A 13,392-nucleotide genomic window follows, 5' to 3' on the forward strand; every position below is an offset into this window, starting at 1 on the left:
GTTTGGGAAGGTGGTCCTCGGAGGGTGGCCCTAGGGAGGTGTGAGAGTGAGGAGGGCGGGGAGGTGAGGGGTTCGCGCGGAAGGTTCTCTTTCGTCCTGGGGTCTGAGCGCCAAGGGGCAGGGGCCCTGTTCGTTGTGCAGACCATGCAGCGGGAACTGTATATTCCGAGCAAGAGAACAACAGGTCAGGAGGTCAGGGAGGCCCCCAGGCCCACTTCCAGGCGATGGAAGGGATACTGGGTGACTCTGAGCAGAGAGTGGGGGGCGGGGGGCTTCCCTCAGTTACGCCGGCTGCCCCTTTCCACCCCCGCGCCTGCCGGTCCCATGGCCGCTCGTGACAGCCAGGCAAGTGTCACCCGTTCTGCCAGGAGCCGCAGACGGAGTGGAATGACGCCACACACACTGCGGCTCGCGGTGCAGGTTTATTGCAGCAGAGAGAACCCACGCGCCTTACAGATCTGCGGGCTGGGGACCGCCAGCCAGACGCGACTTTGTCAGTTCCCGCAGCGCGACCTGAACACAGCCGAGTAAGTGCAGTCGAAAATCAGATGCTAACTCCAATCGCTTTGGGCAGTTTTCAGAGACGGACATGTTGCCAAGGTTGTTTGAATGTGGCTTAAACTCCCAAATAAATTCTTCCCAGTGCAGCAGTGCCCCGGAGACAGAGTAACTAAAACATCCTGTTAAGCTTCAAGGCCTTAGGGCAAATGGGATGTCCGGTAACTGACTAATGAGGCAGACTTGGGGGGCTGGGGGAACCGCTGGTGTCAGAGGCCACCTCTGCCTGCAGAGACCTATGCACCCCCTGGGAGGGGGGGCAGAAGCATCCCCACCAGAGGTCTGGCTCTTGCTTCTGGCTCTCCAAGCCGCTGGCTGTGTGAAGGCTAATTTCTGAGTCCTGAAGATAGCAGGGTGGAAATGTGTTTTTCACCGAAGGAACAAGGAAAGCTGTGAGGGCTGGCTGACCCAGCTCAGCCCCTTCTGACTTCCCTTCTCACTGGGCCCTGGGCCCAGCTGATGCCTGCAGCAGTGGTTGAAGAAGGAGAGGTGGGTCAGAGCTGGAGGGTCTTCTGGCTTTAAGTCTAGTATGCCCCTTCTAGAAAGAACGGCTCTGACACCACCTGTGTGGTACAGTGGATGTCAAAGATGCCCTCTGTTCCCTGGAGTTTCTGAAATGCTGCTACCTAATAGGATGGGGATAAGGGCCAGTCTGAGATTCCCAGGCAACCGTTTGAATCCTCCCTGAGAAGGGCAGCAGCCAGTACTTGGCGTTATTAGCATTTGAGGGGGCATGAGGCTGAGAATGTGTGGGGCAGAGGGAGCTGGGCCCGGCTCATTCACAGAAGGGGGGCTGCGGCTGGCAGCTGCATTTACTCTGACGCAGCCTGTGAGGGACCAGAGGCCACGGAACCACAGATATCAGCGTGCGAGTGAGTACCTTGTCTGGCCTCCCCAGCCGGCAGGTGGGGAGCTCCGAGAAGCAAGGTGAACCTGCATTTCGACCTGAGGGAGAAGACGAACCAAGTGGTGGTCGGAGGAAGGCCTCTGTAACAACCCTCAAAGGAAAACAAGCAAACAAACAAAAAATACATCCTCTCCTTGTGTCAATCTACAGAGCCACCCCGATTCTCATTTGGGGAACATTTTGGATATCACCATGAAAAAAGTTGTCCAGTGGTCACTGAGCACCAAATTATTTTACAGCGTCGTTTCAAACGCAGCTATTTAGCTCCTGGTGCTTTGGAATAACCAAAATATTTCTCGCCTAACAGCAGAGTGGAAGAAAAAAAAAAAAACCCGAAAACCCTGCGCGTCTCCCTGGACGTCTTCTGCTTTTCCCAGAGTGGGCGGCTGTCAGCTCTGCGGCGCCCCCGCGCCCTCCTCCCCGACCCGCCGCTTGCAGGTGAGCATCAGCAGTAGGAGCAGCGGCAGGTGCCAGAGGCTGCAGAAGAACAGCTTCCGGGAGCTCTTCCGGTCCGCGTCCCGGTAGAACCGGAAGCCGAGGTAGGAGATGTACAGGTTGATGGGCAGGGAGATGACTGGGAAGGTCCAGGTGGTGACGTCCAGGGCAGGCGCGGCAGCGCACATGGCGAGCAGTGCCAGGCAGTGGCGCAGGGCGACGCGCCGGCACAGGGCCGGGTGGGTGACGGACATCATGCAGTAGCCGCCCCGGGAGTAGTCCTCGCGGAGACCCCAGCTCAGCGCGTTGAAGTGAGGGAACTGCCAGGAGTAGAGGATTCCTCCCAGAAGACAGGCCCCTGCATGGAGAGGTAGGCGGGGGAGACGGGGAAGAAAGACAGGCTGTCGTCAGAGGTTTACACAGGCATCCCTTCCGCACCCCCGACGGCGGCGGCCCAGCCTGAGCGTTGTGCCCCCTCCCACGGCATCCCCAGCCTCACCCAGGTCCTCTGCTCAGAGGCCGAGATGGAGATGGAGGAGACGGGCTGGGGCGCTGAATCCTCTCCTGCATCCCACGTCCTCACCACTGGGGCGGGAGGCTGGGCACCTGGGTTCCCACGGGGCTGAGCACCTGAGGCTCCTGCCCGCACCCCCCACCCCCCACGTGCCCACACCACGACAAGGAAGGACACGTTCAAGGGTAGCACTGTCCCGGTGAGAACGCTGGGCTGTGCTTTTCTGCTTCCCCCAGCTGGCCTGCGAATGAGGGGCTTGGGTGAGAGCTGGAAGGGCCCTCCTGGCAGCTCCCTACTGGGCACCACCAACAGAACCCGAGTGCCCTGGGCAGCCCGGGAGATGCGGGGGTGGGCACCACAGACGGGGCGCAGGGGTACAGGGTCCTCACCGCCGGGCAGTCACCTGCCTGTCATCTGCGGTTTTTTAGGACAGATGAACACCTGAGCATCTCTTCTCTGGAGCTGGGTCTTCCCTAAAACACCCTGGGGTGAAGGCTACCAGTTACTGAGCACCTCCTACTAACAGTCACTCTGTCACCTGACTTAATGTGACTGCAGGACTTTAGGCAGATTTTATAATACTCATGATGGCTCTCAGGTGGCTCAGAATCTGCCTGCAATGTGGGAGACCCGGGTTCAATACCTGGGTTGGGAAGATCTCCTGGAGAAGGAAATGGCAACCCACTCCAGGATTCTTGACTGGGAAGTCCCATGGACAGAAGTGCCTGGTGGACTACAGCACACAGAGTCACAAAAGTTGGACACTTGCTACTAAAATAACACATAATCCTCATGAAGCAAACAAATCAGACGATGCTAAGTTCTCTAACAAGAGGTGAAGGAGGAACTCGGCAGGAGCCTGTCTGATTTTCACCCTGGTTCCCTCACTGCACTGGGGCTGCGTCTCCCGAGGGGGCTACAGCCACTCCTGGGAAGACAGTTCAGGTTCATTCCTCCTCTCCGAACACAGGACATGTTCCCTGAGTGCCTACTAAGAGGCCAGCATGGTCTGGGCAGGCTGTCAAGTCCCCCAGTCCATTCTGACCCTATCTTAACTAGCACATATACATCTTAGTTCATGCGAACACTCTCCAATGTGAACAGTAAAAGCAGCAGTTTCTATCTGTTGAATCTACTGGCAAAGAAAGGATGGTGCCTGCCACCCACTGGCAATGACCCTGGATGCCAGAGAGGCAGCGGCCAGCAAGGACTCCAGCGAGTGGGGAGCGCACAATGCAGTGACCCTGACAGCTGCTACTCAGAGAATCAAACAGGGCGACAGGATGCATGACCTGGGAGTGGACTGCTCAGGGCAGAGATTCCCAAAGGTGACGGAGAGCCACGACCAGCTCCACTGTCCCGTACAGAGTGGCCCAGTGTGTCTGGGGCGACATGAAGGCTGCAGTCAGGCTGTGTGTGTGTGGACAGGCTGGTGAGGGTGGGGCTGGGTCACAGTGCACCTGCATCCATGGGGGGGGGGGGAATCTCGTCCAGTGCAGGGTGTGTGTGTGTGTGTGTGTGTGTGTGTGTGTGTGTGTGTGTGTGTTGTGTGTGTGTGTGTAGACAGTGTGTGTAGACAGCGTGTGTAGACAGCGTGGGGGGGGGGAATCTCGTCCAGTGCAGGGTGTGTGTGTGTGTGTGTGTGTGTGTGTGTGTGTGTGTGTGTGTGTGTGTGTGTGTTGTGTGTGTGTGTGTAGACAGTGTGTGTAGACAGCGTGTGTAGACAGCGTGTGAGGGCAGAGCCCCCAGTGCAGGGGTCACCAGGGACGGGTGACGGGGGCAGACACTGATGCCTTTCCTGCAGGCGGGGAACACGCACAGTTCTTGGTGGAGACATGGAGGTTCCCTTGGAGGCTGTCTTAAGTTTGCCCATCAGACATCTGCCCCGTGAAGATGTGGTGGCTCGTCCACAGGCCCCGTGGAGAGGAAACATATCCCGGCTCTCATGCTCCTGGCACTTCCTACGGGCAGGGTTGCCCTCACCACAGATGAGAAGGATTAATCAACTTGCCTGAGGCTCTTCTGCACCCCTGGCACCTTCTCCTACAAAGTTGTTGCCAAACAGCGAGCGACTGACACTGGTGGCAGGGTACTCTGCCTGGTGGTCGGGCTTCCCAGGGGGCACTAGTGGTAAAGAACCCGCCTGCCAATGCACGAGACATAAGAGATGTGGGTTCAATCACCGGGTCGGGAAGATCCCCTGGAGGAGGGCAGGGCAACCCACTCCGGTATTCTTGCCTGGAGAATCTCACGGACAGAGGCGCCTGGTGGGTTACAGTCCATGGCGTCGCAAAGAGTCAGACACAACTAAAGAGACTTAGCACCCAAGCGTGCCTGGTGGTCATCAGAATGTTGGCCACACTTGGGAGGAGAGGAAGGCTTGTTGGACAAGGAAGACTTGTCTGTTTATTAAGATAAGAGTGCCGGTGCCTTAAAAAAAAGTTTTGTCCTCCTACAACCACACAGACGATATTCTTCTTGACAGTGAGCACCCTCAGGGAATTAGCCAAGACAGAAGGCAAGGGTGGACCACCCAGGTACAAGTGAAGTGGAAAACAGGGCGACAGAAGGCCCGCTTCTCCCTCGTGGTCTGATGACAAACTAGAGCCGTCTCCGGATGTCGGAGGGACCAGCACGGAGGAGGCAGTGTGACTGGTTCTTGGGGCACTGGCCACTGGGAGGCTCTGAGCACAGCGCCAGCCCAAGGGGACCAGCAGGACCAACTTGTGTCCCCTGGGGACCGGCATCGCGATCATGTAGAGGTGGGGGAGGGGACAGGTCAGCCAGGGCTCAGGAGCTGTGCTGCTCTTGAAATGGCCGAGAAAGAGCCAGCGCAGCTGGGAAACCAGGCTGGAAACGGTGGAAACATTAGGCTCCCACGTGGAGTCTCGCTTGTCTTTTTCGAAACCCCTCTTTTTTCGTGTGCCAGCCGGAGTGTTCTGTTTTGCTCGATACACATTTTCAGTTATGCTTCTCCTTAAAATAACATAATTAAAAAAAAATCATTTTCCTAAGAGTAGCATGCTGCTTCCTCCGGGGGGGGGGGGGGGGAGGAAATTGGGGTAGGGGTGTTTGGCTCCTGTCACAAATGAAAAGAGCTTTAGAAATCACAGCTTAGCCTTAATGGACTGTAATCACACGTCCCCACCCCCGCACAGTTCTCCTCCACCGGCTGCAGCGGCCTCAGCTCTTATGAAAGATGTGAAACAAATGACTGTCTCCATCGAGATAAGGCCAGCGAGCACAGGAAGCCTGGAATTAGTCCGGGGGCCTTGGGGGAACCCACCTTCCTTGTGGGGGAAACATAAAGCCCTCAGTTTCCTGACTCGAAGGCCTCTGCTCACCCTCGCCCCCACAGAGCAGTCAGCTTGTATTGGGCCTGTGTTCTGTGACAACAGATATTGACTGCACACCCACTATAGGGTAGGTTTGGTCTGCCCTCAAGGCCCTCTTTCTGCTAGAGTCTGCCCAAGGACAGAGGCAACACACGAGGCACAGCCCGGGGGATGTCACCTTCAGTGCAGAGCTTGAGGACAGCTCACAGGAGCAAGACCTCAGTCGGCCCTGGGGAGGTCAGGGAGGGCTTCCTGGAAGAGGTGATATGTGACCTGAGATCTGAAGATGGTCTCTTTGAGTTTCAGTCCGTTCACACAAGCCATGTGTGTCCTTCTTTTCGATGTATGTCCTCATTTTCCTGCCTCGCTGCAGAATCTTCATATATACTGGGTTTAATCATATCCAGAAGGCAAGCCTGCTTCCTTTCTTTTAATCAAATATCTGTGGGTCAATGAATATGCAGAACACGGCAGTCTGTGATGGTTGCCGCAACTGTGCCTATGACTCTCCAGAGGATAGGTGAGGATGGACGACTCCACGATCCTGTTTGCAGCCAATTCCGGAGAAGGTCCGGGGGTCGGGGGCCTTCCTTCCTTCCCTCTGCACACACAGAGAACACGGGAGCTCACTGACTTGGTGTGTGCGGATGTGAGGAGAACTCCTAACTCCCGGCCCCTCCCCGATTAGGGGGGCACCTAGGTGAGCAAGGCCAGCCAGAGTCTTCCCAGCCACTCCTGGAAAATACTCTCAATGCCTCTCTCAGCTACCTCCACAGCACCCTGACGAGCGGAGAGCCGCACCCTGCGCTCGGGCCCGTAGCATGAGGCACTCCCGTCGTTTTGTGGGAAACCAAGTCAAGGTGATCCCCGCCGAGTTCCCGACACAGGGGAGATGAGACGCTCCAAGCCAGAGCTCCAGCTCTGTCAGAACTCTTCCAGAAACTAATCCCTTCGGAATGGACTTCAGTGGTTTCAGCTCGCTCGCTCTCTCTGCGGCCCTGTGGGCTCACATTCAGCCCTTCCCATTCCGACCCCAGCCACTCACTGCCAGCCGCTGTCCACGCAGGGCCTTGAAAAGGAGGAAGAGACGCGGCCCCAGCCTGTGCTGGGCTCGGGGTCCTTCCTCCCCGGACAATGGGCTCCCTCTCCACGCGGGCGGCCCCACCCCTTGGGAGCTTCGGGGTGATGAGCTCGTGTAAACTGGGGGCTGGCTGGGGGTGGGCGTGGCCAAGCCCGAAGCTTCATGGCCAGCGATTTCAAAGCCTTGTTTCTGAGGGTGAACACGAAGGCACCAGGGAGACCGATCAGCCTCTCCCACTTGACAAGCCTCCAGGATGCCGCAGAAGGTGCACGGCGACACAGGGAAGGTGAAAAGTCCCCTGAAAATAGGAAACGGGGTCGGGATGGCCGCCTGCCCTTGAAGGTTCTCTGGAAGGGACGGAGAGGGATGGATAGCTGAGGCAAGAAAGGGGAGATGCTCACCCTTTCCCCCCACCCCGTCATGGTCCCCGCCCGCCATCCACGAGCAGCCCCTTGAAGTTTTGTTTGAAGCGAAGTCGAAAGCAGAGGCAGCACAGAGCCCTGAGTCCCAGGAAGTCAGGGCTTCCCTCCTCCCTTCCCGGTCCCTGGGGTTTCCTCACCTGCTCCCCACGCCTCAGCTCACAATCGAAGGTCTGTCCCTTTATCACACAAACATGAATCTGTTTGCTGAACAGAACCGACTCTGTACTCCGGGCCGGGCGGCGTCCACCGAGGCCCAGCTCCTGTGATCCTGACCAGCTATGTGACCCAGGGGTGACAAGGCCGGACGCTGTGTACCCAACGCTCACCAGTTACACTGCTGACCTCTGGCTCACGGTGTGTTTCTCATCCCTTCCTGCTTAGGAGTTTGTTCTTTCGGCTTTGAAGAGAATAGAGCTCTAAGTATTGTTTGGTTTGCTAATATTCCCGTAATGTTCCCTGTTCACCCTGTCTTTAGAAATGTCATCTATCTTAATCAATCTCGTGCTCTAAGGCTAGGTATGGAAAAATCTCACATGAAAGGAGCTTACTCGTTTTCTAGTCTGATTTTGAAGCGAGGCAGCATTTTAAAGAGAATCTTCAAAAGTGTTTGGGTTAAACGGTGCCTGGTACTTATAAGCCCTCAGTAAATATCTGTGGAATGAATGAGTGAATGAATTCTGTCCTACCTTCTCACCGTGGAATGAAGGAGGTAAATAAGGTGAGACAGTATCTAACATTTTGTAGTTTACCAGCAGGGGCTAAAAATCCTCATTCTCTTTTTGTTTCTAGAACCATCCATCTGTCAAGTGTCACTTCCTGATAAGAGCTTGTTCCTGAGTCCTCATTTGTACCTGAAAGTTGGCTGACATAATTAATGTCGACCACACAACAACATCGGAATTACAGACCAAAGGCGAGTCACAAGCGTCTATGAGCCAGTCACCAGACCCATTCCATAAACTCCCAAGACCTGGGACTTACGCAGACTTAGGGAAATGACAAAACAGAATCTGAGCCTTTTTAAGACATGGCGGGGGCAATGGGAAGAGAGGTGGCTTTGGTGTGGAGGAGGAGGAGGGGAGGGAGGGCAGGGACTTTAGCCTGAAGCCCATGAGATAAATAGACAGTCTCCGGAGGTAAACACTGTCGAGAGGCTAATGCGTGTGGCTCCAGAGCCAGAGTGTCTGCTGTCGGGCCCTTACCCACGGTCCCCACCCCCCGACTCTCCCTACAGCCCGCAGGTCACCACTCTCCTCGCTGGCCACTGCTTGCAGAGTCACAGCAAGCACTTCCACACCTCGGACAGCGAGCTGGCTGTGCTAGGGGCCGGTCCTCTTACTCAACCTTCCTGAGTTTTAGGTGGTAAGCATTTTTAATATTTTCTGCTAACAGCAGTGAAGCCAAAAAAAAAAAAAAAAAGCAGCAAAGTCATTGGGCAGGTGGGAGGAAGGGTCTCAGAGGGTAATGGACACAGGAAAAACCCCTTGTCATGGTCACCTTTATTGACACAAAAGAGTGTTTTCAGGCTGAGCCCTGGCCGGGGCTGGCCCCCTAAAACCAAAATTCCCCTGGGAGAGAAGAGCCACCTGTTTACCGTTCTTTGTGCAGCTGCAAAATAGCGGACACCAAGAACACCTACCGTTTGTTTAGCTTTTACAATTTCCACCCGTTAATCTGTTTGTCTTCACCCTCCACCTGGCCCCCCAGTCCTGCTTCACAATCACCGCTCCCTCCCTGGGCTGGATTCCCAAGGGGCAGGTCAGCACGGGCACCCTCACCACTGGGGCATCGAGGCCACCACCGGGAGAAGTTCTCTCTCATGTGTAATAAAACAAACCAGACAGCAACGATGCCATCGAGGGGAAAAGAAGCCAGAGCCCGGGGCTGTCCTCACGCTTATCTTATGTCTTCACTGGAGGCCAGACAGAAGGCCCTTCAGTGCTTGGGGCCCTGAAATCTTGATGGCCCCGTGGCCACCACAAAACCACAGAAAGATTCAGATGCTAAGAAGGGGGAAGGGTAATTCCAAACATGGGATTTCTTTACTCCGTCAGCCATCTGTGAAGCACTCAGTTTTCTGCAGCTACTTAATCTGTTATCTTTCCTCCCAACGGGGTGACCAGTTCCTTCGAGGAAGGACCTTCGAAGTGAGGCTTGGGGATCCCCATCGCGCATGGCCCCCAGCTGCGGCCCCTCACTTGTGATCACTGTCCACCGAGCCCCAGGAAAGGGCTTTAGCATAGGTCTGCCTGGGCAGGGGCAGTGTCTATAGAGTGCCGGGGCTGGAGTGTGAAGTCCTAGCTGACCAGCTTGAGCCGGAGTGGGGAGGGCACGGATGACATTCCCATGTAGGCACTCATGCCTCCCGGCCCCTGTGCATGAGCTCTCTTCTTGGAAAGCACTTCCCCTCTTCAAGTAAACGGGCCATGACTTATCTCAGAAGTCACTTGGCTCCAAAGTCTTCGTGGACAGCCTTGGGGGGCCAATTAAAGAGAACCCAGAGGCCCCGCTAAAGCTCTCTGTTCAGTGATCGCCTGCCTGCCTGTCCCTGAAGATGCTGAGACAGGAGGAGTCCGTGGGAACTGGACTGGGTTTCGGTGACTGCATCTCTCAGGACCCCGCATGGAGTCGGTTGGGGGAACAGTTCAGCAGGGGGTGAGCCCAGCAGAGGGTTCTCTGTCACCACCTAGCCCCTCTCCACAAATGCCGCCCCCTCTCCCCATGCCCCCCGGCAGCAAGTTCAGCAGAGATTTCTAAACACTTCTGTCCTCATGGCTGCTCCACGGTGATCAGTCTTCGGAGGTTTAAAGACAAGAAGGGTTGGAGATACCACAGGAGAATTTTTTTTTCCCCTCAGAAGGGCTCCTTCAAACAAACACGACCCCTAAGATAAGAACCCAGAAGAGATATGACCACCTCGGTGGATAAGAGAAATGACCCTGATACCGCATCAGTGACAGGACCATCTGCCATGCCCTTGGTCCAAATCTCTTAGTGTTTCCAGGGCATTCTAGCAGTGAGAATGCTCTCTGGTTCTGTCTGTTCAGACTGGCTGTTCTCAAATGTGGTCCCTGGATCAGGGGCATGAGCATCACATGGGAATTTGTTAGAAATGCAGGTTCCCAGGCCCCAGCCCAGACCTACTGAAGCAAAGCTCTGGGGGCAGGGCCCAGGAACCTGAGTTTTAACAAGCCCTCCATCCAGGGACACTGATGTGCACTGAAGTTTGAGAACCATCGTTTTGGACTCCAGCTGGTGACTTCCGTGTTAGAAAATGCAGTTCTAGAAGGTGACAAAACTATATAAAATGCTAGCCAACTTCGTCCCTGAAGTCCCAGGAACACAAATCTTTCGATTGTATTCTCTCAGATTCTGCCTTATTGTTTGTGTGTCCTGTCCTCCTGTTCTCACAGCTGATGCTCAGAGATACTTGTCGATCGATATCTGGTGGCTGACTTCAGAATATGTTAATTTTTCCATCTCTAAAATGGAAGGTGCTTATTCACTGATTCATTATTTCATTTATCCAATTCATTCAAAGATTTATGGCTTAGCTTGAGTTGGCTCTGCCTATCAAATCAATATTTTGAAACTTTTGAAGCAATCTGCAGCATCACGTGAAGTAGTATTACTCTTTTTGTATAAACCTGACGAGGCTTTTTGTTGTTTTCGAGGCTTTTTGTTGTTTTAGTCACCAAGTTGTCTGCCTCTTTGTGACCCCATAGAGTGTAGCCCTCCAGACTCCTCTGTCCATGGGTTTCCCAGGCAAGAATACTGGAGTGGGTTGCCATTTCCTTCTCCAGGGGATCATCCTGACCCAGGGGTCAAACCCATGTCTCTTGCATTGGCAGGTGGGTTCTTTACCACTGAGCCATCTGGGAAAGCCCGACAGCGCTTTAGGTGTATGATCTGATCTGTGGTGGATTAGGATTCTGGGGGCAGTAAACCATGCCACGGCTATGTTCCCCTCAGTGCATTTTAGAGATCTACAGTGAGGGGATGTAACAGAAGTCAGTCTCAAAGGCCACAGAAGGATCTTGCATGTGTGGTTACACAGCCTGTCAGGCTGCTCTGCGCTACACCAGGGTCAGTCCAGGCAGCCGAAGGCTTGTTGCTTAGGATTGAACGTGCATTCTTGGGCTGTGGTCTAAACAAAGCACAGCCTGGCCTGAGCTGCCCTGTGTGAATGAGTCTGTACACAAATGATGAGATCTGGATTGCAGAAACAACTATAACTCAAATTCAAGGGAAAAAAAATTATTTTAAATATGACTCTAGCCATTTAGCCAGACTGAGACTGTGGCTGAACAAGGGCTCTGCCTGGACATGCGTCCTAAGTGGGAGGACCTGAAGAGCACTTGCTCTCTGGCCTCCAGGGACACAGCTCAAGCCAGCCTGTCCCGAGGCCCAAGTTCCTCGCAGGAAATTGCTGGGACGATGATGGGGCCTCCAGCCTTCAGCAGGAACCTGGGTCCTTGGACCCTGCACGAAGAGCTGGCCGAGTTCTTCACGGCCCCAGACTGACTGCTGTCGCATCCCTCCAGAGGTGACCTGCCCCTGGGGCTGTCACACTTGGTCCTGACCCTGGCCCTGGCTGGGATTCCCTAGACAAAGGCAGTTTGGGGTGCCTTGCTCCTTGTGCCAGGTTTGAGGAAACTGAATAGGACCTGGGGCTGTGTCCACCAGACGGGTGGTGGGCTGGTGTAGGCGTCCACGTGTTGGGGCAGCAGGACCCGGGTGGGAACAGAGTACGTGGGGGAGGCAGAGCTGGGGAGCCACTTGCTTGCTTTCGAATGTCTGGGCATCACTGGAAAGGCTTGGAGGGGAGGGGCGGGAGAGGCTAGTTCAGTCAAGGTTGGGGCTTTAGGCAGAGCCGAGCAGCAGGAATCTGACCAGGAGGTGCCCAGATGTGCACTTAAAAGTTTACAATTGAAAATGGGGGGAGAAGCTCACATGTCATCCAGTCCAAGGATGCCAGACCTGTGCCCTCCCCTCCCTCTTCCCTCACCCAAGACAGAGGTCACTATCGGACCCTGTTAGTGACCTGGTTTTTCCAGTAGTCATGTACAGATGTGAGAGCTGGACCATAAAGAAGGCTGAGCGCTAAAGAATTGACGCTTTCGAACTGTGGCGCTGGAGAAAACTCTTGAGACAGCAAGGAGATCAAACCAGTCAATCCTAAAGGAAATCAACCCTGAATATCCATTGGAAGGATTGATGCTGAAGCCGAAGCTTCCAATACTTTGGCCACTTGATGTGAAGAGATGACTCACTGGAAGAGACCCTGATGCTGGGAAAGATTGAGGGCAGAAGAAGAAGCGGGCAACAGGATGAGATGGTATGGGGTTGCAAAGAGTCGGACATGACTTAGCGACTGAACAACAACAATGGACCCCAGCGCTCTTCCCTACTAAGCCAGCAGACATCTCCCTATCTGCAAAGCTACAGCCAAGTCACAACTAAGAATTGCTCAGAGTCTGCAGATGAATGAAATCTTATGACCTTCCTTCATCTGCACTAATGCACCAACTCTATGAATGAGGAAGACTTAACAACTCACTGAGTCTTCACAACAGCTCCGGGAGAGACGGGCTGTGACAGCCTCATGTGGGAGGCGAGGAGATGGCCGCCTGAGGAGGTGAGGTTCTGTTCTGAAGGGCAAAAGCTAAGCGGGGAAGGGGGCGCCTGGGTTCCAAACCCAGGCCCCCTCCCCCTGGGCCACTGTTGGCTCCCACTCGCAAGAGACTCTGGTTTCAGGTTCGTCACAGAACAGACCGGCAAGTACACGTTAGGATATTATATTTGCAGATTCGTGAGACTCCGCCATTACAGGATATTAAAGCCTCTCTAAGAGACCATCCAGTGAAGGTGTCCTGGCCTTTGTGAGCTCGCCAGGATGGAGTGTAAGGGCTTTTATGAAAGTCTCAGGGATGTGGCTTCTGGGGCAACCGTTTATGGTCACCGGCCTTCTGATCGCTCATTTGAAAAATATGTACTTACACAGACGGCAAGAAACCTCACCACTTCCTTCCTAAGTGTCGGTCAGGAACACTAATTACTTGACTAATTAGACTGTGAAACTTCCCTTACAGATGGTAAGAAGGACCTATTTTCACCCCACAAATTTAGCCGTGAGTGAC

The 13,392-nt window shown here is 54.5% G+C and overlaps 1 protein-coding gene across 1 annotated transcript in view; it reads right to left on the reverse strand.

Annotated features, from left to right (window-relative positions):
* Nucleotides 1-411: 411 nt before the first annotated feature.
* The window catches only part of COX10 (cytochrome c oxidase assembly factor heme A:farnesyltransferase COX10), a 108,527-nt gene continuing 95,546 nt past the window's right edge, over nucleotides 412-13,392 (reverse strand). The window contains exon 7 of the mRNA XM_065910183.1: nucleotides 412-2,258. Within this exon, the coding sequence (XP_065766255.1) occupies nucleotides 1,855-2,258 (404 nt within the window). The 3' untranslated portion in view covers nucleotides 412-1,854. The remainder of the gene's footprint in view (nucleotides 2,259-13,392) is intronic.

The sequence above is a fragment of the Muntiacus reevesi genome, chromosome 18, assembly GCF_963930625.1.
Source record: "Muntiacus reevesi chromosome 18, mMunRee1.1, whole genome shotgun sequence".
NCBI classification, from domain to species: domain Eukaryota; kingdom Metazoa; phylum Chordata; class Mammalia; order Artiodactyla; family Cervidae; genus Muntiacus; species Muntiacus reevesi.